General features: G+C 43.6%; 1 protein-coding gene across 1 annotated transcript; it reads right to left on the bottom strand.

The window, feature by feature from the left end:
* Positions 1-23760, bottom strand: ITIH2 (inter-alpha-trypsin inhibitor heavy chain 2). Its single transcript, XM_009069540.1, has 21 exons — positions 23636-23760; positions 22033-22107; positions 17780-17815; positions 16868-17040; positions 16084-16188; positions 15617-15779; positions 14716-14823; positions 13842-13970; positions 13037-13153; positions 11684-11852; positions 9694-9819; positions 8645-8826; positions 7565-7750; positions 6641-6780; positions 6107-6279; positions 4645-4779; positions 3271-3384; positions 2576-2774; positions 1954-2126; positions 1293-1404; positions 1-357 (listed from the first exon to the last, which is right to left on the bottom strand). Exons 1-21 carry the CDS (start codon positions 23717-23719, stop codon positions 210-212), a joined length of 2847 nt encoding a protein of 948 aa, XP_009067788.1. The 5' UTR covers positions 23720-23760; the 3' UTR covers positions 1-209.
* Positions 23761-27780: the final 4020 nt, after the last annotated feature.

Raw genomic sequence — 27780 nt, 5'->3', positions numbered from 1 at the left:
TACAACCCAGCATGTCACTTTATTACAGATTTCATTCCTTAACAGAAAAGGGAGTTACAAGGCTTTGAAACACTGCTCAGGTACAAAGCAATCTGTGGAGGAGTCTCCTCCAGTCAGCCTGGTGTGACTCTGCTGCTCAGAGGAGTCGTTTGGGCATGAAGGAGCAGATAAGGATTTTCTTGTACTAAACTAGTTTTGTGTTGGAGCAGTCAGGGTTTCTTCATGAAGCTGTAGAGGTGAGGGACCAGGTAATCTCTGTAGTGGCCATCTATGAACCCTTTCCCACTGTTGTGCACAAACCAGCACAGCACGTCAGTCCCGAGCACACGGTCTGTCCTGTAGTCCTTCTGCACACCCCTGTGAGGGAGAGAGCAGCCAAAACAAGGGTCACAACAAGCAGACACTGATAAACCTGCTCAGTCATGAGCAGGTTTATCAGAGTCTTCAAAGGGGTGAGATGTGTTTTCCACCAGCACCAAGTGGAAACAACCACAAAACACAAAGAATATTATACAGTTCTATGACCCTGTGGACCTTTTGTGGGAGTTCCAAGCACTTTTATATGACCTGTCCCAAGCCAGATGTTGGGCAGCTAAGGACAGAACACGTCATGCGCACACCTTGGGGTCAGTTTTTGGTCACTCTAGGAAAGATATTGAGGGGCCGGAGTGAGTCCAGAGAAGGACAATATAGCTGGGAAAGGGTCTGGAGAACAAGTCTGGTGAGGAGTAGCTGAAGGAGCTGTGGGGGCTCAGCCTGGAGAAAAGGAGGCTCAGGGAGATCCTCCACACTCTCTACAACTCCCTGACAGGAGGTTGTAGCCAGGTGGGGTTCAGGCTCTGCTCCCAAGTGAAAAGCAACAGGACAAGAGGAAATGACCTCAAGTTGTGCCAAGGGAGATAAATATTTCCTTAGATATTAAGGAAAATTTCTTCACTGAAAAGGTTGTCAGTCATTGGAACAGACTGCCCTGGGAAGTGTTGGAGTCACCAGCCCTGAAGGGATTTAAAAGACATGTAGATGTGCTTAGAGACATGGTTTAGTGGTGGCCTTGGCAGTGTTGGGTTAAGGGGTGGACTCAGTTGAGCTTAGAGAAGTTTTCCAACCTAAATGATTCTATGAAATATAAAAGAACCCAATTGTTTTACCAACTGATAAATCCAGATTATTAGCAGCGGGAAAGCAGAGGGATTCCCCCCAAGATTACTTGAGAGTCAATAAACCTGCAGTCCCTGACATCATTAAAGAGAAGTCAGATATAGAAAGAGAGCAATAAAGCACATGATTCCTACCTGGTAACAGTGAACTTGTTGCCTTTCACTTCCATGATGGCTTGTGTTTTCTCTGGCTCTTGCCCAGGGCTTTGGTGGTGGATGTACACTTCTGGTTCAGATGCAAACTGACCTGATCAGAGAGAGGTTTAAAGCTCTTTGAATCTCCTGACTTTTGAGGCTCCATGTCAGCTGCTGCCAGGCACTTTTGGAAAATCAAACTAGTTCCAGCAGGCAAACCACTCCTGGATCATAGGACACCGAGTCTCCAGCACTGTTGGATCACCCACAGTGGGAGAGTAAAGAGCTCTACTGTTGAGCCAGCAAACTTCTTCTAAGAAAGCAGAATGGAGCTGCAAAGAGTATTTGGGAAAACAACCTCTGTCCCTCAGGATTCCCACATATCAAAAGGAGCCTTGCGTGGCTGAGCACTGGAACAGGCTCCTCAGGGAAGTCATGGCATAAAACCTGCCAGAGCTCAAGGAGCATTTGGACAATGCTTTTAGGCACATGGTGTGATTCTTGGCAGTGTCCCATGCAGGAGTTGGACTCAATGCTCCTTATGGGTCCCTTCCAGCTCAGGATATTTTATGAGTCTGTGATTCTATGAAATTCACCCAAAGATGTAGCAAAACCCCTTCCTAGTGCCCCACCACTCCCACCCCCTGACCCCAGCCTTTACCTATCAGCCCATGGGCTGAAGAAGAGAACTGGTTTTCAGGGGGAATGTAGATTCCCAGGAAGTCAACATTAACTGGGTGTTTCTTCCACACACGGTGCAGCACAACCATGAAGGACATCTCCTCCCCCACGGTGATGGTAACATTGCTTTCCTTCTTCACAGAGATGAGGAGCCTGGCAGAGAGGGATCAAAGCACTGGCTCAGTTCAGCTGCCCACACAAAAGCTCTCAGTGCCCTTGAGATTCTCTTGGGCATCCAGAACAACCACTCAGGCATGGCAGAGGTGTCAGATGATCCACCAGAAACCCAGAGCCTTGGGAGTGGCACCCAGAGGTCTGGTAGGAAGGTACCTAATAGAACAGACACTTCATACCCATGTTGAGGCAACCAAATCTTGCTCTACTAATCTAAGCTCTTTTTACAATGAATGGAGATTTTAGAGTCCATCCCGTTGCCTAAACAGGTGTCTAGTAGGTTGTCCAACATGACTGCTAGATGGTAATGTGCACATGCAGGTCTCCTGCATGTTGTGAGTGATGTGTATCATCATGGCAGGAGCCCTGAAGGTATCAAATGGCATTAGGTGCCTGAGGGAGCAGGCAAAAATTGCTCAGCAACTTACTGTTTCCGAATGATGTGCCCTGTGTCAGACCAGCTGAGTGTGGTGGTGTAAGATCCATCTTTCAGCGTTATGGTTTCTGTGGTGATCTCCACTTTCAGGCCTTTGGTTTTGAAATAGAACCCAATTTTGCCAAAGTATGTGCTGAGTTTCTTATTCTTTGCTTTCTTGGCCCCAACAAGCTGCCCATTGACCACAACTCCTGTGAAGGGAGAAAAGAAAAATCTGTCTCAACTTCCTAGAGACTTGGAGTTCTGTTCTCTGGCTGTACTCTGAATTTCACCTGTTACAGCTTGTTTCTTTTGCCTCTTGTCCCTTAGCTATGCATCTTGGAGATGTTTCAGGCTCCATCTTTACCTTCTGGTTAGGTAGTTGAGAACAGCAATGAGATCTACCATGAGTGTTCTTTTCATAAGTTTAACCAAACTCAGTTGTCTCAGCCTCTCCCTCTGTGTCCTCTGCTCCAGCCCCACAATCACCTTAGTGGCCACCACTGGATTTGATCCAGTTTGTTAACATCTTTCTTGTACTGACAAGGTTCAAACTGGACATGATACTGCAAATGTGGAGGGAAATAACCCCTTCCCTCAGCCTGATGGCCACACTCCTGTCAGCATTCCCCCTGCTCTCTCTGCACACCTTTCAGACTCCAGAGAGGAAAAGCGTGTTGTAAAACAAACAATGTTTTATTCCCTTACCGGTACCAGGATCAGAAACCAAGTTTAGGATCTTCCCAGGCTCTGAGTCGATATTGAAGCAGATGTTCCTTTGGCTCTTGGGCAGGTGTATGATGAAATGTGGGTCATTGTCAACTGAAACACAGAAAACAAGTGTGAGAAGCAGGTCAGTACCTGCCCTTGAGGGGAGAGGCACAAGAGGCACTTTGTTCAGAGGATTTTGAATCCCTTTTGGGGACTCCATAGTAGGACAAAGGCCCTTTCCACCTCTGTCTAAGGAGGTTCTCAGATGCTCCTCACAAAAGACCCTCAGACAGTTCCTCCTTCCCCTGTTAAGGGAAGGACATGACATTCCTGACTTAAGGAGCACTGCCAAGTGCAGTGAACTCCTGGTTAGCTGCACCCTAAGGTGCCATGGGCTCAGCCTGGGGCTCTAGAAGCAGAATTTTATTTCTTCACGATGGGAGTCAGAGTCCAGATGGGACCAAGGACCCAGACAGACACCAGGCAGGTACATATCTTTCAGGCCTGAAGGAGATTTTGAATGTCTTGAATCTTTTGAATCTATGGAGTCTCTTGAATAAAGCCCTTAATAATTTCTCCTTATTTTCACCAACTGCTTGTTCTTCCTCACCTTGATGCTAATGCCTGTTGTGATTAACATTTCCAGGAACAACAAGAATTTCCAGTGCAAAACACATGTATAATTTGGACTGGTAATGTTGCCTTGCTCACCTTCTTTTCCAAGCAGTTTATTCACTACCTGAAGTCTTAGATTAACTCTTGAGCTCAGCTGAGAGGGAGTTTGAGAGCTCTTTGTTGGATCACTATGTAAGTACACACATTGCACACAGAGTTATTGTAGTCACACTATGTTTATAGGCATAGGTTCTCACAGCTGGCTTAAGTAGACACTAAACTATTCTCAGGAACTAGCATGACCCATCACTCATTGGTGCATTCAGAGATTTTTATCTGCCACAGAACTTTCATCTGACATTTACAACAGCAGTGACTTTGCATTAACTTTGCTGCTGCAGAGAAGCTGAAGGGAAGCTCAGCAAACAGCCCCAGCCTCAGCAGCATGTGGAGTCACTTACATATTTTACATCCTATTAGGACCTAAACCAGTTTCATCCTTGTAATTTAGAGCACATTTTTACAGGTTGATCTATTCAAAGGCTTAAATGACTCAGTATTTTATAAAGCAAAAGTTTGGGTTGGAAGGGACCTGAAAGATGATCTCATTCCAGGGGCAGGGACTCCTTCCACAAGACCAGGTTACTCAAATCCCTGTCCAGCCTGGCCTGGAACACTGCCAGGGATGGTGATGAGTTATTAGTGCTGAGTGTTGCTATCTGGTGTTTCCTTGTGGAGAAATACTGTAGTTTTTACCTCTGTTGATGCTCAGAGAGGACACAGGAGGACTCCTTTGCTCAGGCATGAAGCTGACTGGCACAGCAGTGACATTGGCCCAGGCTGGGATAGCTTTGTTGTTATTAGGTGCATTTGGAGTTAATCCTAAAGTACCTGTTAAATGACAGTCATCATTAGGGTTCTGGTAGTGCTGACATGTTTAAGAGTGTAATTTTTAGAGCACTGCAGTGGATCAGAGCAATGTAAAGCAGCTGCAACACCATTCACAACAGACAGATTCATGTAATGAAGTCAGGATAGATTCATGTAATGAAGTCAGGATGGATTCATTCCAGTGTCTTCACCAGAGGAATATGACTTATCAGGGCAGCTGAGCTAACCAGAAGCTATTGGTGACAAATAGAGCTTGACTTTTTAACTTTCATTTGTGTGAACAGGCCCCACTTTAGCAAAGCCCCAATGCAAGGGCTTAACTGTTGTGTCAAATAAAAAACCTGAACTTCAAAAATCTAGCATGTGGTAAAAGCTTTGCTGACTTGGGTCCTGAGCTTGAGGTGCCTGAGAAAAGGCAGAACTCTTCCTGCATGCCCTGGGATGACCCACATGAATAAAGGATGCAAAGAAGTGCAAGTATTTAATACAACATCCCTAAACGTGTTCCCTAGTACTAGAGCTCTCTCTGCCTTTGCCATGAGGAGAAAGTAATGTGTCTTGTCTCTCCCACTTAGTTCTTGAAGCCACATGATCTTAAATGCTCCATGAAACTTGGTTTGTTTTAACATATTGGGCTGATATTCACATCTGCTGGCCCTGCTCTGAAGAAGAGCAAGGAGAAATAGGAGTGGGGGGACATGAGCAGAACAGAAGATTGCACAGCTGCAGCTTCTGAATCTGTCAGCATTTTCTTCCTTGAACCCCTAGCCCAGATCTGAGGCTGTTTTCACACGTGCACTGTTATCCCTATGAGCACAGTGATATGTGAAGTCACTACAGATCACACACAAACTAAAAATTGGGCAGATTTTTGAGTTTCCAGGTCATATTAATTTCACAGACTATTATGCATGGAGAAGTTGTCCATGCACAGTCCAGCTTTGCAACAAGTGGGCTTGTGGCTGATTGATAACAATTCTAGGAAGCTTCTAAGGCTTAAAAGTGGTACTAAAATATGGTTTAGCCAATTCTACAGCTTCAGTGCAGGGAACTAGATGTATCTATTCAGTAAGAAGACATTCAACCTGTGACATCGTGGGCTTATTAGAAATCTGTCACTGCAATGTCCTCACTGAAGCCAATGGCTCCAAGAAGCACTTGTGTATCAGGATGATCTCAAACTGGATGAAGATTCAGTCAGCTTTCACTGACAATACAGGTTATTCTTTAAGTGCAAACACCTGGTGTGGGCAACCAACACAGTTTTTCCAACACGAGGAGAAAGTCAAAACAAGAGATGGAGTAATGGACAGAATGAGACACTGACCTGGGCAGCAGCCCTTCCTGGGGTCTTTGGGCTGGTCTGCCAACATTATCTCATCCTTGTCAGCATTCTCTATCAGCATGGCTGTGAAGGGGGTAACGATATGATGGTCCAGAGACATCTGGAGGATGGATTTGGTGATGTTCCTCTTCAAAGCTGCAGTGGGGGCTGCGTTTCTGGGTGGAAAATGAAGCAGAAGTCATGGTTAGCAGCTCTGCAGGGCATCTGCCATGACAATTCCACCACAGAGTGGTCATGGACCCAAACTGGTAGGTGTTGAAAGAAGGAAAGGCTGAGGGCCTGTGTGAATGCACTCTGCATAATTTATGAAGATTATTTTTGGCTTCTATGGGCTTTGGTTTGGACTTAGAGAAGCCCAGTCCACCTCCTGCTTTCAGTAGGAGAACTCTTTCTGCTTCAGAGGAGATTAATCCTGAACTGCTCCATGGCTTTCACTCAGGCTTTGTAAAGCAAATTTCCCATTGTTTCATTCCCTCTGCCCCACAGCCAGGTCTGGTTGACCACAATTCTCCTCACCTCTCTGCCATCATCTGGTTGATGGTCAGGTAGGCCCACAGCTTCCTGGTGAATTCAGGATCTGCATATCTGTCTTTCCTCATGAATCCATCCAGTTCTTCAACATCCCGCAGGGTTTCCATGACAAGTTCTGCATTTGCCTATGCAGCCAATGAGAGATAAAGGTAGTGGAAGGTGAGCCAGGAGAATGGGGTCGCTTGGAGTTCCTGTTTTAGCGTGGTTGGCTTTAAGGACCCACTCTAGCTCTGCCTGTGGTCAGTTCTAGATCAGAAGGTCCCACACCATTGGCCTGACTGCCACAGGCTGGGGAGATGTAACAAGGTCCTCTGTTAAAGACACTTCTGGGGCAGTGGATTAAAGTAGTTTAAGGAGCTGTTAATTGTAGCCAAAGAGGATGCTACCACAGACCAAAAGTGAGTCTTAACAGAGCTCTAAATCCTCCCCTCAGGCTTTTTCACATACAGTTCCACAGAGGAACAGGAACCAAACTCTACTTTCTCCCACAGCCCCTTAGACTGCACTGTATTTTGGCAGGAAAGGATATTGAAGATACTTGGGGTTTTTTCTAGCAACTAAGAAATGGGAGGTTCAGACATGAAAGGTGCTGCCTTAGGGGGTCATCTCTGTGCCTTCACAGAGCATGAGGGAAATCCACAGTCTTAGTCTGGATTGCATTTTGTTGGTACACTAATTGGAAGGAAGTTCCCCTGGCAGGCTGCAGGTAGTGACTACCCATGGCTGCACCTGAAGCTGTAGTGAAACACTGTTGGACAACCCTCCCATGAGTTTCCCCATGCTCCCACCCAGAACCCAAGTGGACAAAACACTCCACTGGCTATAACCTTCAGCAAGGAGACTGTACACACAAGTGAGTGAACCAGCCCAGGCCCCCAGATCAGGTATCCTAGGGACACCTCGACTCACTGCAGTTGCTGTGACGACGCTTTCCAAGTGCTGCAGGTTTTCTGTGTCAACCTTCCCAGCCACTACTATCTCTGAGCCACCAAAGTAGTTGTGGAAGCTGCTCTGGGTGACGTCTGACACTGACTCCTGGGGGTAGTTGAACTGAATCCTCTTCAGGAGTGGAGTGGAGACCTGGTTGTAGAATTTCTGAGATGGAATGAGAGGGAGAAGTGAGATTGTTGTACCTGAAGTGATCTTTCCACATGTCACTCTTACTGAAACAACAGCAGGTGACAAAACCTGGAGCCTTAAAGGGCAAGTGGGATTTTCCTTGTCTCAGGCTTCTTTATACTTGGACATTTCACTTGGAAGGGGAATACAGCAAGAATATCTTGTCCAAGTCCTGTGGATGGTCAGAAGCTCATGGGCTGTGCTTTTCCTACACCTAAAAGCCTTAACCACAGGTGTGTATGGGCCTGAATCTACTCTTGGATTGGTCAGCTCTTATGTAAGACACACAGCTGTTTCCCATTTAATTCTTGCCAAAAATAGCCCCATATCTCCCTTTTATTTGTCCTGGCATACCTATGTGTGTCCTGGCACAATGGTGTGTGGCCTGGCACAACTCTGTGGGAAAGAAGTATGAGGAGACTGTATAGATGGTGAAATCAGGGAACAGTGGCAGTGTAAGGATGTCAGAGTTTGGCAAGCAGCAGTTGCTGCTTAGATATTTGGAGCCAGAACTTCCCAGTATTGAATTTTTTCTTACACTGGCAAACTTTGGATCATCATTTTGTGATTATATCCAGGCTTTTTGTCAGTGCTGAAATGGCCTAAAGTAAAATCATTTTAATTCAGAAAATACTTTTTTATAGTTAGGACTGTTTTATAGAATATTAATCCTGCACAGAGAAGTTAAGGATGTATTATAGACATTATAAAAACTGTAACTAGAAGCACTTAAACTAAAATATGAGTGACATCTTGCAGGACTCTCCAGAAGAAACTGTACTTTTTGTTACCCTCTTGCTAGTGGAATTACCCAAATCCACAGCTGTGGAGAGAACAGGAGAGTTTCAGAGCCTGTGGCCAGAAACACACCTTCATTTGGGCAGAAGTCTCCTGATTTCCAAAAATCCTCTGGGCCATGCCACGGTTATCAGTCGCGATTCTCTGCAGGAAATCGTAATCTACATCAAACCCAATCCCGAGGCAGAAGAGAGAAAATTCATCCTTTATGCTCTGCTTCACGTTCTTCTGTATTGTTGTCAGCTTCAGCTCACCTTGGAGACACAGAAAGGGTGACATTCCCCTGAGCAACGGAGGAGTCTCCATCAAGGTGAGCACATTCATGTTCTTACAGTGTCTCTGGTTCTCTCTTAATAGCAGGGAAATCTAGACAACTAGATCAGTGCCAAATGTCTGTTTTGCAGTGCCTACAGCAACATTTCACCTTCTGCTGGACGCAGAGCAACAAATTGATTTCACTGAAGACAATTTCTTTAGATTCTTTTTTTTGGAACTTGCATATTCTTATTATGTCCAGGGTTCCTAGGAACTTCCTGAGGAGTTTGTTATTGTAACACATCTAGATTTCCTCTCAGAATTGCTCCTTCAATCTCTCTACAGACTAAGACATGTCCATGAAGGTTTTACTTTGTGATTGCTTTGACTTGTCCCAAATCCAATCCCAATTAATGTACTTTCTGCTTTCTTTTCCTGATTTTGATGCATAGATCTGTGTGGGCTAAAGTCATAGGAAGAGGAAATTTTCATAGAATCACAGAATGGTTTGGGTTGGAAGAGACCTTAAAGATCATCTAGTTCCACCCCCTGCCATGGACAGGGACATCTTCCACCAGACCAGGTTGCTCAGAGCCCCTTTTCTTTGAGGTTGTTGTGATTATCTGTCCTACAGGACTTGTACTTCTCTGTAATTGCAAGAAGTTCATAACTTGAAGAACAATCTGCTGATCTTTTGAAGCTTCTGTGCAAAGCCTCATGACACCTAAAGCACTTGACAAAAGAGCAGCAGAGGCATTGGAAAAAAAGATGAATGGAATTTTAACTTACTGTCAAATTTTAACTTACTGAGCTTTTCTCAGACTACTCCCCCCAGCCTTTCCTCCCACCCAAAGCAGGATCCTTACCTACTGTTGGGTCTCCATCAGACACCAACACAATCATGGAGACTGAGTTAGGGTCCAACATGCCTAAGTTTTGGGCTTCATTCAGGATGAATGTGGCTCGGAGAAGAGCTTCATTGATATTTGTGCCTGGCAAAGACACAAAGAAAATGAGTTTGATTCTTGTTGAATCCAGATCATTTCTCAGTTTCTAGTGGAATCAATCAACACAGACAAGACCTGAGATCAAGGCAGCAAACCCCCTCCTCTGTGATGTTTACAGTACACTTGCTTGCACTCTGGTTCCCTTTTCATCCCAGCCTGTCATCTTCATGTGCCTTCCCCATTCCCTCTCAGTAATTCTTATGGAACCATTTGTGGTGTTGGGAACTATTTGCAGTGAGTTTGCAGGCAGGTGATTGAATGAGAGCATGAAGAAACTTTCTTTTCTGGCATCAGCCTGTTGGTTGGACATCTTGATAGGACAAAAAGGGGTTTATGCTTGCTGAGCCTATCTACAGGTTTGGTTTGTGGCTCAGAAGGGGCAGAATAAGAAATTAGTATGAGATAAAATGGAATAGGAAGGCTGAACAGACAGAAAACAGATATTTCCTTTGTCAAGAAAGAAAACATTCCATGGCTCCGGAGACAAGACAATAAAATGCTCCATTGAAACTGGCTTTGCTGGATAGGAACAAGTCTCTAAGCTTATCTGTCAATGCTTTTAGGGTAACAAACTCAGGCTCATATGTGCAGCATGGTTTACTATTCCCAGCACACTGATGGTTTTGGACAAGTCTATAACTTCATGTTGATTCTACCTTTCATATTGCCAGGGAAAACTTCTGGAAATGAAGGGGCAACAGCACCATCAGAGCCCTTCTGGCTCTGATGTTGGGGAGAGTCTCTCCACACTATTGGTGTACACATAACTGAATAACTAAACCAGAACTGCTCTTCAGAGAGTGACAGATTAAAATGATTGTGAGCCCCTTCTGTGCAAATAGCTCAAAAACTAACAAACAAAGCATCCAGAGTGCTGTGCAGCTGAAAAAGGCATCTGTCCTTGTTTATCAGACTGGGAATGAAAAGCACAAAAAGGATGAGCAGTTGGCCCAGAGTGGCATTTAGTTGTTCATAGAATCATGTAAGTTGGAAGAGACCTAGAAGATCATCAAGTCCAACCATTAACCCAGCACTGTCAAGTCCATCACTAAACCATGTCCATAAGTTCCCTCAGCTGTTCCTCATCAGACCCTTCCCCATCTCTCTTGCCCTTCTCTGGACATACTCCAGCACCTCAATGTCTTTCTTAGAGTGAGGGGCCCAAAAGTGAACCAGGATTGGAGGTGCCTCAGCAGTGCCCAGTCCAGGGGGATGGTCACTGCCCTGGTCCAGATGGCCACACTAGTGCTGGTACAAGCCAGGATGTCATTGACCTTCTTGCCCACCTGCACAATGTCTTCACACTCTTCTTGTCTGTGGCCAGTGCTACATGCATTGGTGCAGATGCACTTCAGTGGGACTATTGATCCCACCACATCTTTTAGAGGAGAAATGCTAATACCTGTGTGACCATTCTCAGGCACTTCCAATGGTTTCTGACACATCAATCACCCTTGTGTCTTTGCTGCCTTGTGGATTTCCATAAATCAGGGTCTAGTCTACAGTTTAGAGGCAGTGGAGTTAGGTTTCTTGAAGTTGCTTTACAAAGGCATGAGATGGCCTTGATCTTTCAAGGATATTTGGGATCTGTGAGGTTGGAGGTAGGATCTATAGATTATATGCTCTATGGTCTATGTTCTATCTGTCATAGCTTTTTCAGCAGAAGGAAATGCCATCCATCCCTTCTCCTAACACAATAAACTGGAGTTCTTGCTCTCCTTTAGCCCCAGGGCTTTTCCTATCTTGGGAATCAGTGTTTTTGTTAGGAATGCCAATCTGAAGGTGGTCTGAGGTAACCATTCCTGTGGCAGCTAACTTCCATGAGCACCTTGCAATCAAAACCTCATACCCCCATTGGGATGGATTCTCTGGATATACTTCTTAGCATCTTCAACCTGCGCTGGAGTGGCTGAGACCAGATTGTCTCTCCAGCATCTCACGTTGTGGTTGAAGTCGATAAGGGAGAACTGATCAGCAGCACGAAGCTCACTCAGTATTGCCTTCATGGCCTCGATGGTCTGAGAAGAAGAAATGGAAGAGAAGAAGAGTTTATGCTTCCTGTTGCTGAAAGCATCATCTTAGCTCATGACTACAGGCAAGTAGTTGCCACTGAGAAAGAAGCACATGAGCCCCAAAATAGAACCTGCTACCCAAATCTCTCCTTTTCTTTGCACTTCTTGCGTAAAGTTGAACTTTGCACCAAAGAAATATAGAAAAAAATTCAATTAGGAAGAATGAACTCATGTGACTCAACCCATCCTTGCTAAACTTCTGCTAACACAGAGTGAAGTGAGAGGGAGAAGCATTTGTGGTTCAGGAGAGATCGACTTGTAGCAGCTGATGAGACTTAGCTCTGTCTGCAGTGCTGTCATTTCAGTCTGGGTAACATCTGTGTGGAGATGTGTGATTTAAACCAGTGACAATTAGCCCGTATCCCAGTTTTGCAGCACTGATTTCCCCAAGGAGCCAATCTGCCAAGCCTTACTATTGTGCTCCAAAGCAAATTCAGATAGAGCTGGATCATCCCCAGCTAGTTTGTCTAGTCAGTTGTTAAACCCTTCAGTGACACATGACATGCAATCGCCTGAACTCCCTTCTCAGCTCTACAGAGTTTTCCTGAGATGTAACATAGATCTCTCCTGCTCTAAATCCATCTGATTCTATCTAATTCTACCCTGGGAGGGAATGTCTGTTGATGAGTTTCCCTTTTAGAACAGTTGTTTGCATATTTGGAGGCTGATGATGTTTCTCCAAGTATTTTCCTTTGCAGACCGAAATATCTTATTTTTAACATCTTTTTTTCTGCTCTATGAGTCATGTTGTCTAAACAATTCTTACTGCTCTTCAAAGGGCTGTCAACAATTTGTCCACAACTTTCTGAAAGTAGTATCCTCATTGAGACTTTCCCAGGATTCAGTAGGGAAGATTAGAGGAAAAAGGAGGTCAAAGCCTTTCATGATCTGTCAATGAAAATTTTAGAGCTAAAATCTCTATTCTAATGGCACCACCTCTTCTTTACAACATAGAAGGTGCATTGCAAACACAGAGTAAAATCACTAAGTCTTTGATTCACCAAATATTCTCCAAATTCAGCGAGACTCTCAGAGGAGTAAAGTGTAAAGAATTCAGCTGGTATTTTGCCTGCCAACACATGGGAAAAGTTGGCAGGAGGTTCATTTTGCAATAGAGGTCAAACACTTACTTGTTTCATTTTCAGTCCCCACATGGAGCCACTGACATCTATAACAAATAAAATGTTTTTGGGCAGCGGATCAAGATTTTCCGGAGCAAAGAAGTGAATAAAATAGCCATTAAAGATCTGAAAAATAAATTTAAAAAAATCACAGTGAAGTGAGCTACAGAAAAGAGTTCAGAAAACTCAAGACAGCAGCAGAGCAGAAAATTCTTATGTTCTAAATGAGCCAATTATTTTTCCTTATTTTCTTTTTTTCTTCTTCGTTATTGGCCAACTTCAACTTTCAGTTCTGCATTTCTCTGCAGCCTTAAACTATTTATACTCCATAGTCTTCACTTCTCATTAATGAAAGCAGAGCCTGGTTCTCAGGCAACTGCCATGCACTAGCATAGGGAGGAATGAAAAATGCTTAAAAAAAAGACTCTTCCCTCTATAATAATTCAACCTCATAACTCAGCTTCGTGGTAACATAAAAACAGTGATGTTCTGGTTGTCTCCTTGTGATGTATTGGTGCTACATCCAATGACTCTGTCCTCTGATTCAACATTAAATCACCAGAGTGCTGCTAGGTATAAAGACATTTGCTTTTGGACACCACAGGAATCTGCTCCTACTATATGTAAGCCCATGTCTTAGTCATAAATTAAGTAAATCCATTCTGCCCACTTAAAACCTCTCTGTTCTTTCAATTGGATACAGAGCTTGTTCTCATGCTCATTCTCCTGAAGGATGAAGTTTAACACAGTTTGCTTAGTGACAGCAATTCTTGCACACCCAGACCTCTCATCCCAGTTGAACAGCAGCACTTACTTCCAGTTCTCCACCTGTGGTTTCTCTGTTCACATCATACTGCACCACGAAATTTCCATCCACTGCTGTGGATGAGCACTCAGGGCATTTTCGTTGTTGGGCCATTGTTGGCTTGAAGGAAACATGAGCCTTGAAATGAGAATTGATCAGCTGTCACTCAGATGTTGTGTGAGAGGTGAATGATTGAAACAAAGAAGAGTTCACCTCCTCCTGAAATACCTGATTTCACTGAATGCTTTTCTGCTTTCATTATTTGTACTCTCGGTTTAAGTGGAAAATGGACTTTGTCTCTTCCAAAGAAAAACAGCCACTAAGATTTGCCTGGATGTGTTGATTCAGTAGTAGCAACTGTGACACAAATAACATGACCCATCTCCAGCCCCAAATATTTCAGTTACAGCTGTGCAAACCACTCATAGCAAGTCATACATTGGCTTATTTAACGTTTTCCTGGTTGAAACTATCCATAATTGAATCAACATTTTAAATAGATTTTTAAGTGATTCTTTTTTTCCCCAAGCAAACAAAAGGCTGCAATTTGTAAAAGAAGTTCTAGGAAACATTTTCATTAGCCATGTGATTGGTCTCACAGACTTTATGGCATTTTTTTCATTGTTTTAACTGGATAACTTGAAATTTCCTGACAAGATAAGACATATAACTACACAGTACCTCAGAAATAATTTGCAAAACTGAGAATGTGGAGGGAGGAGACATAAAGCTGATCCTGCATATCAAGAAAAAATATTGCCTGGCATATTATTGTGGTAGTAAAAACAGACTTTTGCCATATTTTTGCATGCTCACAAAATGCCAGGAGTGCACGGTGTGAAAAGTGAAGTTTTCATGCTATTTCCTATCTGTGACTGGTTACCTTTTTCTCTCCCTTGGAGATGGTGGTGATTCCATTAAAATGGTCTCCGAGGGAATTAGGAACATGCACATAGCGAAGTCCCTGCGGCTCAATGATGCGAACATCCACCTAAAGGTAGGAAGGGAGGACATTTAGTATGGAGCTAAATGAGGTTGGATGGGGCTTGGAGATACCTATTCTAGTGGGAGGTGTCCCTGCCCATGGCAGGGGGTTTGGAATGGATGGGAGGTCCCTTCCAACCCAAACCATTCTATGAATCTATGACTCTAAGCAAAATAATCTCCTGGTTGTGAAGGGACTGTCATTCAGGGAACATCAGCTCTCACTGGACACTGTCTGATGGAGTTGGGATTATGGTGAAAAGCACTGTTCCAAATAAATAGCAAATACTGTTTGTTTTCCTTCAGTCAAGACAAGTTTACATAAGTGTATACATATGTCAAAGCTTGTTTGCCCAAGTGATTCTGACATGATCAGTCATGACTTAGGAGATATCAAACTCTGTTAGTACAAGAGGAGACAGGACACATTTGCTCCTCACTCATAGACTCATAGAATCAACCTGGTTGGAAGAGACCTCAAAGATCATTGAGTTCAACCCTACCATGGTTACTTGACCATGGTGTAGCTACAGAGCTCCTGGACTGAAGTGTTTCATGCTGCTCTACACAGTGACCTTGAGGCTGTTTGTACCAAGCCCATATGAAAGGAATGATCATAGACTTATAGAATGGTTTGGATTGGAAGGGACCTTGAAGACCATCTAGTTCCAACCCCCTGCCATGGGCAGGGTCACCTCACTGATCTACAGATGAAGTATTGGGGCTGTAGGAACCATGGGTGCTTTGTCAGTGAGGATTCACCTGTGGGGTGCTGCCTTCACACACCAGCTCTGCTTTACCTCCAAGTGCTTGGCCAAGCGTCCTGGCTTCACAGAAATGACATGCTCATAGGAGCTCAGTTTCCTTCGAATCATTTCGTGGTAGTGAAGTTGGAACTGGATCCTGGTTCCTGGGGGCACATTCACCTCAGTTTGGAAGTTTTCCATATCCAAAGTATTGCTCCTGTAAAGTCAGCTGTGAGGTTATTTTGAGAAAATACAGGGAGAAAGATAATTTCTCTGCATTTTGGCTTAGATTGATGCATTTGCTGGGTCCGGTTCTAACAGTGACCTGGATCAGGGAGCTGCAGTTTTCTGTTAGCACAGTATGTTTTTAGCAAGCTGAAAGCAGAAACACAGTGTAAGTCCATGACAATAAAATATCACAGTTGCTGTAAGTAAGCACTTCTCAGAATTTCCCCTCATCTATCTCCTGCTGGGATGGGTCACCTCAGTTCTCCTGTAAGTTTAGTACAAAACCCACATACCTGACTATTCCAGCAGCTTTGCCTCTGGCTTTTGCTTGAGAATACATTCTTCTGGCTTCAGATTTTTCCCGAATATGGCTGGTAAATGTCATACCATTGACCTCCCTAGGGGAGAGAAGCACTGTCACTTTGCAAAAGAAACAAATACAATTATGACTGTTTCTTCACTTTACATCAGTGAAATCTAAGCTGGTGGGAAATCAAATAACAACCTTCTTGTTTAACCCTAAAGTAATGAAGTCTGATTTTCAGTAGATCTCTCTTTATCCCTACCTGCTTTTTATTTCAAGTGGCCAGAACTCTTGTGCTCTGAGGAGGATCTGCCCTTCTCCACCCACTTCACACTTTCCCTATGCTTTGGGCAGGGCAGGCAGTTCCTGATGTCATGGCTGGTTTGGAACAAGGATCAAGACACATCTGACCAGCAAAGTAGCTGCTGCCTCTCTGAGTGGCCACTGAACCAGGCTAGTTTCTGTTCAGTGAGGCCTCTACTTTGGGTCTTTCTCTCCTTTGATCTGCTGCCAACTTGCACAAGACAGGTGGGAGCTTCATCTGTTTGAGACTTTTGTCCAATTTTGTTGACTTTGGCCAATGGCCCAATGATTACTGGAGAGCAAGAGCTGGACAGACAATCTAATGACACGAGACTGTTCTCTTTGAGAAATCCTGCTAAAATTACACTGAACCTGGAAACTAAGAAGAGGTGTTTGGCTTTTACAAATAGCTCCTTCCCACTCCATTGAATGCTGCCAGAGCACAAGGCTGATACCTGCCCACTACTTACATGGTAAAGTTGTCAATAAAAGCTCCTTTGGGGACTTGCACATCAAACACTATTTGCTGGGACCGTTTTGCATTGTTCACCATTTTGGCTTGGATCATTGTGTTGGCCAACCGAGATGTTACAGTGGACTGAACTTTGTAGCTGTAAAGACCTATCTTGTCATCATCCTGCACCTGCAATTGACAAAATTACTCTATAAACTTAGGACACTGCTGGAAAATGTGCCCTAGAGGGCAATAACAATCCTTTTTTTCTTGAATCTCAGTGCCATGTTTTTCCAAGTCTGTTTGTTGCAATATGTTAACTAGATGGAACATGAGCTCAAGTTCAGGATATCTCCATATTTTACATAGCATTTGTGTCAGGATACTCATGTCAATATAGTCCATTATAACATTTCAGCTGAAAGATGGAATTGATTAAGCTGGAATGTTTCCCTTGGTTTTCATCATGCAACCAGTCCTTGGAATGACTCTATTGGTGCAGTCCAGCATGGAAGGGTACACAGTAATTCTTGACATCACATGCTGAGGAGGAGAGAGCTCACATTTTCAATAGAAGTCCTAAACAAAAGAGACCTGAAGGAAGCATTGGTTACTGACCTAGTGTTGCAAATGGTTCAACCATGGCTGTGGGAGAACAGTATTAAGCTGGTCAATTAAGATATTGTCTTTGTCTAATCACTTTTGATGCTTATTTCTTCATATTTACCATCCCCTTCTCCCTCCAAGAGCAGAAGTATCAACAGCACTGTGCAAACAGTGCTCTGTTTAAAGAAAATAGGTTAATGCCCAACCAGCAGTAAAAACAAGGAACTGAACAAACAGAAAGATTGATTTCCAAAAAAAATGGTTAACTAGAAAATCACTTTGTTCATTCTTATTTTCCACAGAGGGGAAAAAAAATACTCACCAGATCTCCCACGTAGCCCCAGTCAGATGTGCTTCGCTGGAAAAGAAAGATACAGAGAAAGAATTTGGCAAAGCTAAAAACACAGAGTGGCTGGTTCCAGTCAGGAATCAGACAGTGGCAACATCTAAAAGCTGATTTCCAAGATGGTGCATCTTAGAATTACACAGAATCATTTAGGTTGGAAAAGACTTCTGAGGTCCTCGAGTCCAACCATGAACCTTGCCAGGTCCACCACTAAGCTGTGTCTCGAAGCACCACATCTACGTGTTTTTTGAACACTTTCAGGCACTGTGATTCCACCATGGGAAGCCTGTTCCAATGCTTGACAACCCTTTCAGTGAAGAAATTTTTCATAATAACCAGTCTAGAACTCCCCTGGTGCAACTTGAGGCTGTGTCCTCTTGCCCTGTCATTTATTCCCTGGGAGCAGAGCCTGATTCCACCTGGCTACAGCCTCCTGTCAGGGAGTTGTAGAGTGAAAAGGTCTCCCATGAACCTCCTTTTCTCTAGGCTGAGCCCCCCAGCTCCCTCAGCTGCTCATTGTTCTCCAGTCCTTCTTCCAGCTCCATTGCCCTTCTCTGGACAAGCATGAGAGGTGGTTTGAGTCCTCAGCCTGAGTGTGACTATTCCATTTCTCTTGTCTTATGTTATTGTACACAAGATCTTGGAGCATGTGATCTCCCAGCTGTGACTCTCAAAAACAGGACAGCTCTGTGCCTTTCTTTTTTTTTTTTTTATGAATAGAAAACATTCTCTTGTAGAACAAAAACATTCTTCCTGAAAGCAAAACATGCTGGCAGAAAGTCACCCTCAGAAACCTGAGCTTGTAACAGAAAAATTCCCTTTTTGATTTCCTAGAAAAAGTGGAAAAACCTCAAACCCCAGACTTTTTTTCACTAATTTTGTTTGCTTTGACATTATAGAATATTTATATATACATTATATGCAATATGTATGTATTTAAAAAACCCACTGGGTAATTGATATTCCAATTCTAAGCTTGTACATGTGAAAGTTAGTTATGTATGTACTGTTCAGAAGAGCTGAAACTGCTCATTGATGGTTGAGTTTTCCCCCATCCTATGAATAGTTTGACTTGGAAATTTCTATGAAGAGGTGGTGACATCTTGTGGGCATTTGAATAATTCTGTTTAATTCCAAAAAAAACTCACAGAAGCAAACCTTTGGTAGGATTTGGCTCACCTAGTTGTAGAGGGAGATGTGATTGTTTAATGCAGAGGTATGCCTTGGAAAATGGGGAATTTGGGGAGACTAGTTCAGATACTGATGTCTAAAGTGTATCAAAATATACAGAGCTCATTTCAGGTCTCAGTACCACCTGAATTCAAGAGGACCCAAAACCACAGGAGATGCTCATGCAAATGTCATTAATCACCTGGTGCACAAAAGGTTTGCTCTACAGTTATTGAGTTCATTTGAAGCTAATTTACAGATTATGATTCCAGTTATTATGGAATGATGATGTCACAGCAAGATCATTTTAAACCAATGATTTTTAAGGATCTTTTAAAGCCAGATAGAGAGATACTGCAGGATTTCCACCTGCCTAGGAACAAGTGCAGGTTATTTTCTATCTATACAGGCTCTGCCTGAAACATTCAGACTGGGATTTCAGGATATGGAAGCTTATGCCTGTCTTAGAGACCATTTGCAAGACATGACACCCCATAGGCATTACTGCACCTTCACATCTGATAAAGAGCCAGACCCTGAAGAATCACTGCTGTCCCCACACATACCCTAGGCATAGGGAACATCACCACCACCAGTACAAATGAAAACTAAACCAACCTGAAACAAATTTAATTTTGACAAGATGAAGACCAAGACCTTAGCACAGAGGGGATTTGTTTAACTAGGGTACTTTTCTGGTTGTCAGTTTATGGTTCCTGACCCACTTCAGGAATGGTGCTTAAAGCTTTCAAGATGCCCAGGTTTCCATCCTGATGGTTTTTGGTGGATAGAGGAGATGGAGGAGATGCTGGTGGAGGTGAGAGCTGATCACTGGGACATGTAGTGATTCACATGGCTGTTGTTAGAGATCAGACATGAGGTGGGTCAACCATACCCCTAGGATCTCAGAGGTTGCAGAGGGCAACCACTCCAACAGGCCAGGAGGACAGAGCTGTGCCTATACCTTCAGCTACCTGAACCACGTGGATAGAGGAGATGGAGGAGATGCTGGTGGAGGTGAGAGCTGATCACTGGGACATGTAGTGATTCACATGGCTGTTGTTAGAGATCAGACATGAGGTGGGTCAACCATACCCCTAGGATCTCAGAGGTTGCAGAGGGCAACCACTCCAACAGGCCAGGAGGACAGAGCTGTGCCTATACCTTCAGCTACCTGAACCACAGAATCATAGAAACATGGAATGGTTTGGGTTGGGAAGGAAAGATCATCTCATCTAGATCCAACCTCCCTGCCATGGTCAGAGACACCTTCCATTAGACCAAGTGGCTCAGAGCCCCATCCAACCTGGCCTTGGAACTAGATGATCTTTAAGGTCCCTTCAAATCCAAACCAATTCCACTCCTCTCTCCTTCCATATTTCCTTCCTGTGCTGCTTCACTTGAAGAGGAAACCAGGCAGGCAGGACAGTAAGGAAATAGATGTGATCTCCCCTGGGTCTGGACAGCTGGAGATCAGGACCAAGATGGGGGCAAGAACATCCCACCCCACAGTCTAGACACCAGCTCTGTTATCTATCTCCAGAACAGAGATAATGCCTGTGCATCACCATATAGAGGTTCACAAGGTCACCTGCATTCCAGCCCATGGGGCACTCTGCTGCTGTAGTCACGAGGACCATTCACATACCTGAGACACAGCAGTTTTGGAAGTACTAGGAGCAAATATTTTTTCACCACAATACCTGATCTGGACCTAGAAAACTGTTCTGTCTAGAGCTAACAAATAGGGTCTGCAGAGAGGTTCTGTTGTCTTGTTGCCAGTGGGCTAGTGAGCTCATTATAGAAAAACAGAGTGCTGAGACCTTAATTTGGAAGACAACATTCCTTTAGTGATTAACAGTAAATAAGTTTGTGCCTGTAACTGGCCAAGATCTGCTGTCTCAAGATGTTCCACATAGTTCAGCTGAGATCTTAGTTCCACTGGTTTGCAAAGATTCATTTGATAGGTAAAGGATGGGAAATAATATATGGGAATATGAGCAATAACTGGTATGATAAAATCACTAGCAGAATTGCAAATTGCTGTATACATATGTCTATGCCACTGCATGTCTAGAAATTTTGAAAGCAGAGGCAACGTGATACATATGGCACTAAAAGAGATAGGCTGGAAAGAAATTGATGTCCTGAAGGAATGCAGCTAGGGATGATTTCTACTTAGATCATGATTCAGTTATTAAACCACTGCTCTGGTAAATGTGAGTGGGCTTGATTCATACTCATGCTAAAATCTGCCATTTTCTGCCATTGTAATGTGTCAATAAGTTCCACTGACATTCTGTGTGAGGCTCCTTTGGAAAAGCCTTAGGTGAAAGAAGACTCAGGTTTGCCTGTGCATAACTTCAAAGATGCTGGAAAATCCAACTGCACTCAAGAGGGTCTTTTGTTTTCACTCTACTGAACAAGCTCAAGAATGGGGGAGGACAAGGTCCACTCCAATCATCACTTCTTTCATGCAGTGTAATGAAAGTTAACAACTTCAAATAAGTGATTTCATTATTATCATTTATTACTACAGTGTAAAACCACATGAAAACTCCTGCAATGCTGTTTTAAACATTTCTGAGTCTGAATCTGACAAACTGTCATAATCTGCCACCCATCAGCATGCTGAAAACAAATTTTCTGGAGCAAAGTGTCAGATTTTTGACCACAGCTCAACAAGAATGAATTTACTAACTTCAGGACTGAAAGATTTCAGTCTACACTGCCAGTGTCTGAAATCCTTTTCCATGAGAAAATGGAAAAGGCTCACCAATATCAATGGGATTTTCCTCACACATGAAGTTACACAGGTATCTCCATTGTTTATCATCTGTACTGTGGTCCTTAGAGCACAGATATGGAACAAAACTACTGCTGAAAGGATAACAGCAGTTCTTGTCCCAACAAGAGATATGGAATTCCCAAGGCCTATAAGGACCTGCTGCTCCCACCTGATTGCACACTCAGAACCCTTGACATGGAACAAACCACCTAGAGAGAGCTCCCAGGTATTTTTGCTGCCCTTTTTTATGGAGCATTTGTGGGTACTGTACCTGGTATCTGCCATTTCTCATCTTGGAACTTGAAGGAAATCCATCAATTTCTAGGTCAATGAGGTTTTCCACTTCCTAAAGGAGAAAGAGGAAGAAAGAAAGAGGTGTTGCTGCTGCCTTACTGTTTGGTTGATCACTTGATTTATTATTGATTAGTGCTTCAATTGAGTTCCAAAGGGAATTTTACCTCCCCTTGATGCAAATGGGGAACAGAGGCACAAAATCATCTGAGACCAAAATCCTGCATCCTCACACACAGTTTCCCTTAACTCTCATAAGACCATGACCTTTACCATCATTTTACAACATTTCCTTTTGAAACAAGGAGTAATATTTAACATGAAGTGACCATAAAGAGCAAGAGGCAGATGATTATCATCAGGATGGGTCTAGCCATGATAACTACAGCACTGAGCTCACTTAAATCAGCAAGTTCAGAGAATTTCTGCTCAAACCAGCAGAAATTGGTTTTATACCAATATACCTGAGAGCTATATTTGCCCCATTGACAGCAAAGGAACATCAGGTCTTTTCCAGCTGCAAATTACACCACAGAAATACTCTTAATTAAGTATTGTTGTGAGTTTAATTTGTAGCAATAAAGAAGTTTAAGTACATTAGGTTCTTTCCAACCTATGTGACAGTATACACACAAAGGTTTGCACAAAACAAATGTAAGTTGCCTAAGCTCATTGATGTTAAACTGACACAGCATCTATGGTTAGAAGGGACCACAGGTCTGGAATATTTTTCCTGGGAATTACAAACTCAGTTTAAAAATCTCATGATGTCAAGAAAATGTCTGCAAGAAGGAATTAAAAATAGGATATCCCAGCTCACTAATGATTTTTATTAGTCCTACAAAGGAAAAGAAAACTTCACATCATCCTTGCTGACTCTGCAGAAATACTGTAACACTGTGATGTGGAAATGGGAGTAAACCCCCAAATCTATGTTCACCTGGATTCAGAGGTTTAAATTTGGACTGTTTCAGAATCAAAGCTAATAGTTATAGCTTTCTTCTTGTCATCACAGTATTATCCTAAGGAATAATTTTCTCTCTATCAGCTCTTCTGTAAATTAACTCATCCCTCTGCTGAGGAATGTACAGTCAAGAGGATCTAAACTCCATGTATGAATTACTGTTAACAAAAAACTAATTCCAGACAAAGCTTTGCTGCAGTTCATAGTGGTCCATACAGGACACTCCAGCCACATGTCTAACTGCTCTGTGCTGCTTATTCTGGAGAAACAGGACATAAAATAGGCTGAAAATCTGATAAAAGGCCACTTGGAATTTAAACGTGAAATCCACCAGAAAAGACAAAGTTGAGGTAAAAATATGAATCCTGCTTGAAAAGAAAGTTGGAGTTATGCCCACGCTCTCCCAACTTTTATAATGTTTAAAAGTAACACTACAACTGACAGGAGAAAAGCAATTATCAGAACAGTCCCAATTATAGATAGACGTAGAAGGGAGTTCACAAGACACAAGCTGAGATGTGAAGCAATGACCCAATTCCGCTCCCACCAAAACCCACTGCAGCTTTGATAGGAACCTCAGCAAGGAAGGGACACCTTGGCTCTGCCTTGAAATACTCACATCTGGGATTTCATTGATAATGAGATCAAAGCTTCCTACTCCAGAACTGAGCAACAAAACCAGGAGGCAGATCAGATGCTTCATTTTCTTCCCAAGAACAGCCTGCACAGGTACTTCTTCTACACAAGATCTTCCCTTCTCTGAGACAAGTTCAAGGAAACAGCTCAGGGTTATGCAGTATTTTGAGCAAAGTTCTGAAACGCTGACTTTGTTTAGGCCATGGGTAAATATTTGCCTTGCAACGCAAGTCTGAGCTGTGGTGCCTGAGCAAGGGTTATCCAAATAGTGTCTTCACTTGCCTGTGCTCTCGATAACATCCCTGGCTTGGATAGGCTCACTTCTTGCTTTTGTAGCTTCCCGTGATGTTTGACTAATTTCCTGCTAGGCACAGACCTTAGAGTATCCAAAACTTCAAAAGATCAAAGCAAGAACTCGCTCCCAGATTGTTTGTTTATAGTAAGGAGGTGAAGACTGGCTCTCAGTGTGATGGAGGCAGCAATGTTGTGCTTCTCCAAGGGCCCTCCCACCCAGCATCTCACAGGGGTTGGCAGGGACCTTTGGATTGGATCCTGACCCACACAAATACCCTTTCTTTCCATCCTGCTGGGATAGGATCATTGCTGCTAGAGGGACAGTTCTAGTCTTTCAAAACTGATCACGAGAAACATCTGATGATATTTTCAGATCTGTGTTGTATGGCTCCTGGGTGCTTTTGTTTTGGCCTCCATGGCTCTTTGGGGGCTTTAGGAGATGGGATAAAGTAAACCAGCAAAGCAAAAGGGGCAAAGAAGGGAGGAAGGAAGTTTCTGGCAAAAGGAACTGGAGTATCCCTTTCACTCTTCCTGGAAGAAAGAATATTTGCAGACATTGGAGCAACTTTAATGGAAAAGACTGAATTACTATGTGAACTCAGGGACAAAACAGCAGACAAATTATACTATATCATACTATATCTTAGCATATCATATCATTATATTCACTGCATTTTGTTAATTATGTTTCACTAAAAGATTTCTGCAGCACCAGTCTGCTCTTCTCCTTCCTCCATCTTTTCAATGGATTGTTTCTCAGGCTGAGACCTGAAACTACATCCAGAGGTTCCCAGAGGAATGCCAGCAGAATAGTGACCCTTCAGCTCACTGCCAGGTAAGAGCTGCTGAAGGTGCTTGGGAGATAACATAAGAACTGGAACATCCAAATAGGGTCTTTTCCAAAGACCCTGGTCCTGCTGACGCCACTGTTTTTGATACCATCTAGCAGTATTTAAGCTAACTACCTCAAAGTTAGCTTAGGAAATCCTTCCATGAATGCCATTGGAGCTTTGGCTATGACAAAGCTTCTCCAGGGCTGAAAGAGCAGCAGGCATGGGGCACAGTCTTTGCTGTGTGACTAGTAGAGCTTGGATTTTGTGTCTGAGCTGAGTTCTGTTCACACATGTGCCCCTAGCTCAGAGTGACCAGTCTTTTATCATCAGAATCTTAAACTGTTCTGGAATTATTTGAGCCCCCTGGACCAGGAAGCAAATCACTACTGCTGTGAAGAGAGAAAAAAAAAGTCCCTTTAGAACAGGGTTTATTTTAAAAATTAATTTTGTAACCCCTTGTTTAAGTCCTCTCACAGCTATTAAATGTGGCTAAGTTTTCGTTGGGTAAAAAGATCAAGACTTGGAAATCATTGTGACCACTAGATGGCACGAACTGCTCGAATATACTGTCCAAAAGCGTCCAAAAAGCTGAAATTTCTCAAGAAGGTACAAAAAATACATGGCAGAAACAAGTACTGAGGATGCTCAGAGCCCTGCCATCAGTTTAGGAGAACCTTTCCAGGATTTCATGAGGGGAACAGCATCTCAGCAGGATGTTGAGTGCTATGTGTCTATTGGACTGGTTTGTGAGTTCACTCATGCCTGGGATTCCTCTGGAAGTTTTCATGCACTGTCCTCCCTGAAGCATTTGCAGTTCCTGCTGGGCATTTCTGTCCCTCATAATAATTAAATTGTGGTAATTTGGCTTGCATCTGTCACAATTTCTGTGTCTTATGAGGCAGCCAGCTTTCTCCTCCCATATGGAATTTCATATCTCCAAGATTTCCAGTGATCCAGACAAGAACAGGTGTACCTGCAAGGCAACACACTTACCCAGGGTTCTGCTGCCCTGACATTCATCCCACCACACACCAACCATGCTGGGAAATGATAAATGGACATACAGAAAAGCCTAACTTGATGCTGCTGGTCAGGCACTGGCACAGGCTGCCCAGGGAGGTAAGGGAATCAGCATCCCTGGAAGTGTTCAGAAGGTGTGAGGATGTTGCATTTGGGGATGTGGGTGAGTGGTGAACACGGTGGTGTTAGGTTAAGGGTTGGGCTCAGTGATCTTAGAGGTCTTTTCCAACCTTAGTGATTCTATGATCCAACTTTTTTCTCTTTGCACTGCCACTCATCAGAGATGTACCAAGTACCAGGACTCAGCAACCTGCCTGTCTGCTCTAGTGATCTCTTCAAGGTGGATTTCACAGCAGTCCCCCAGACAGAATCAAATATCCTCAGCACCAAGACCCTGTGGCAGAGACTTTGGGCATTTTTTGTCAGAACAACACCAGAACTGGAAGCTCTGAAATGCTCTGCTGGGCCATGCACACACCTAATGGCAACAGGGAGATCATCACCCACTGAGACCTCAGAAAGGCCTTTTGGGAACACAGGCACCTCCCAAACAGTGTCAGCACTGGGGACCATCAGGTTCTATCCAGGTGTTTCAGAGAAGATTGCTTAGATTAAGACCTGGAGGAAAATATGGAATGCAATTCCCTGAACTTCATGGTAATTAATTTTACCTCTGGACATTTTGCTATGACTACACCTGTGTAACCCTTTGGGATTCTTGCCAGTTTCTTGATCAAATTACTGGCTTTGAATGCCACTAAGTTGTACACTGCTAGTGCTTTGAGTAGATTTAGTTCCTGGGTCAGACACTTCTATTTGGGCATTTAATGTAGGTGTCCCTGCGTGAGGTCAACATCACTGAGCTGTCTGTGTTTGTGTGTCAACACAGAGATTCCTTGATCTGTTCCAGGTGAGATGAGTGTGGAAGCTCACCTGTTGGATCACACCTCTCTCCAATGTTTCAGCTCCTGCCAGGCAATTTCTTTTGCTGAGCCCCCACCCAAGGAACAGCTGCTCATCCTGCTAGGTCAGCAAAAGTCAGCATCAAACATGTCTGAGTACACCTGAGTAACTGCTTATCCTGACTGCAGAGGCATCCCCAGAACATTGCCTGCCATGGTAAGCCCTGAAATCAGGAGACTCTTCCAAGGAGGGGGAAAAGGGGGTAGTGTGAACAATCAAGACCCCAGGGCTGAATGTTCACTCACCAAACCTAGCTGCATCTGAACCACATTAAAACACACCTTGGTCTTACTTAGCTACGTGCTGTGTCCTTACGTGCCCTTGGTGAGGAGAGCATGAGCTGAATTGGCTGCTCCTAATCCCTTTGGGAAGGGCAGTGCTTTTCCCAGCTCACTCTCTCATGCCCGTTGGTTATCCTGAACCTGTTCAAGGATCCTGTCCTGGCTTGAATATCCTCCTTTCACCAGGTGTGCTTAGAATCAGCTTATTGCAGCATCTTTGCACTGTCTCCCTGTTTTGATCCACTCTGGCCCTCAGCTCCTCACCTGTGCAGTGGGAGAAGCAGAGGCTGAATGCTGAACAGGAGGCAAAGAGGGATAACCAGTGAGATTTGGATGTTATTCCAAATGCCTCCTGGCCGTCCAATGGTTATTTCAAACTGGCAAACATTCCCCTTCCTAACCAGAAACTATTGTTACCTCTAGGGTTATCATGCTAGTTTTAGCTTGCTTTTACAGGGGTGCCTGGATTTCCTCTAGGTTCTCCAGAACAGTAGGGAAATCATCCTATATCCAAGTCAGAAATACAATTTAATAGGAAAAACAAAACAATAAATGCAACAGTACAAAAAGAAACCACTGACAGAGGCAGAAAACAACCTGACACCCTGTCAGTCAGGGTGTTGGTAGCAGTTTGATTAAGTGGTGGCTGCAGTCCTCCTGCAGTGATGGATCTGTTGGAGCAGTGATCCTGGAGATCTGGGCTTCACCTGAAGGTCCAGTGGTAACTCTTGTGTTCT

The sequence above is a fragment of the Acanthisitta chloris genome, unplaced genomic scaffold (genome assembly GCF_000695815.1).
Source record: "Acanthisitta chloris isolate BGI_N310 unplaced genomic scaffold, ASM69581v1 scaffold5902, whole genome shotgun sequence".
NCBI classification, from domain to species: Eukaryota; Metazoa; Chordata; class Aves; order Passeriformes; family Acanthisittidae; genus Acanthisitta; species Acanthisitta chloris.
The sequence above is the reverse complement of the archived record's forward strand: the minus strand, read 5'-3'. Positions and strand labels throughout refer to the sequence as shown.

Excerpts from the sequence above, each read along its gene's own strand:
- ITIH2 (XM_009069540.1), bottom strand. The coding sequence starts at position 23,719 with ATGAAGCATCTGATCTGCCTCCTGGTTTTGTTGCTCAGTTCTGGAGTA. Across the intron at positions 13,154-13,841 it reads CCACAGGTGGAGAACTGGAA|ATCTTTAATGGCTATTTTAT; the intron begins GTAAGTGCTGCT and ends TTTATTTTTCAG. Across the intron at positions 2,775-3,270 it reads GGTTTCTGATCCTGGTACCG|GAGTTGTGGTCAATGGGCAG; the intron begins GTAAGGGAATAA and ends CTCCCTTCACAG.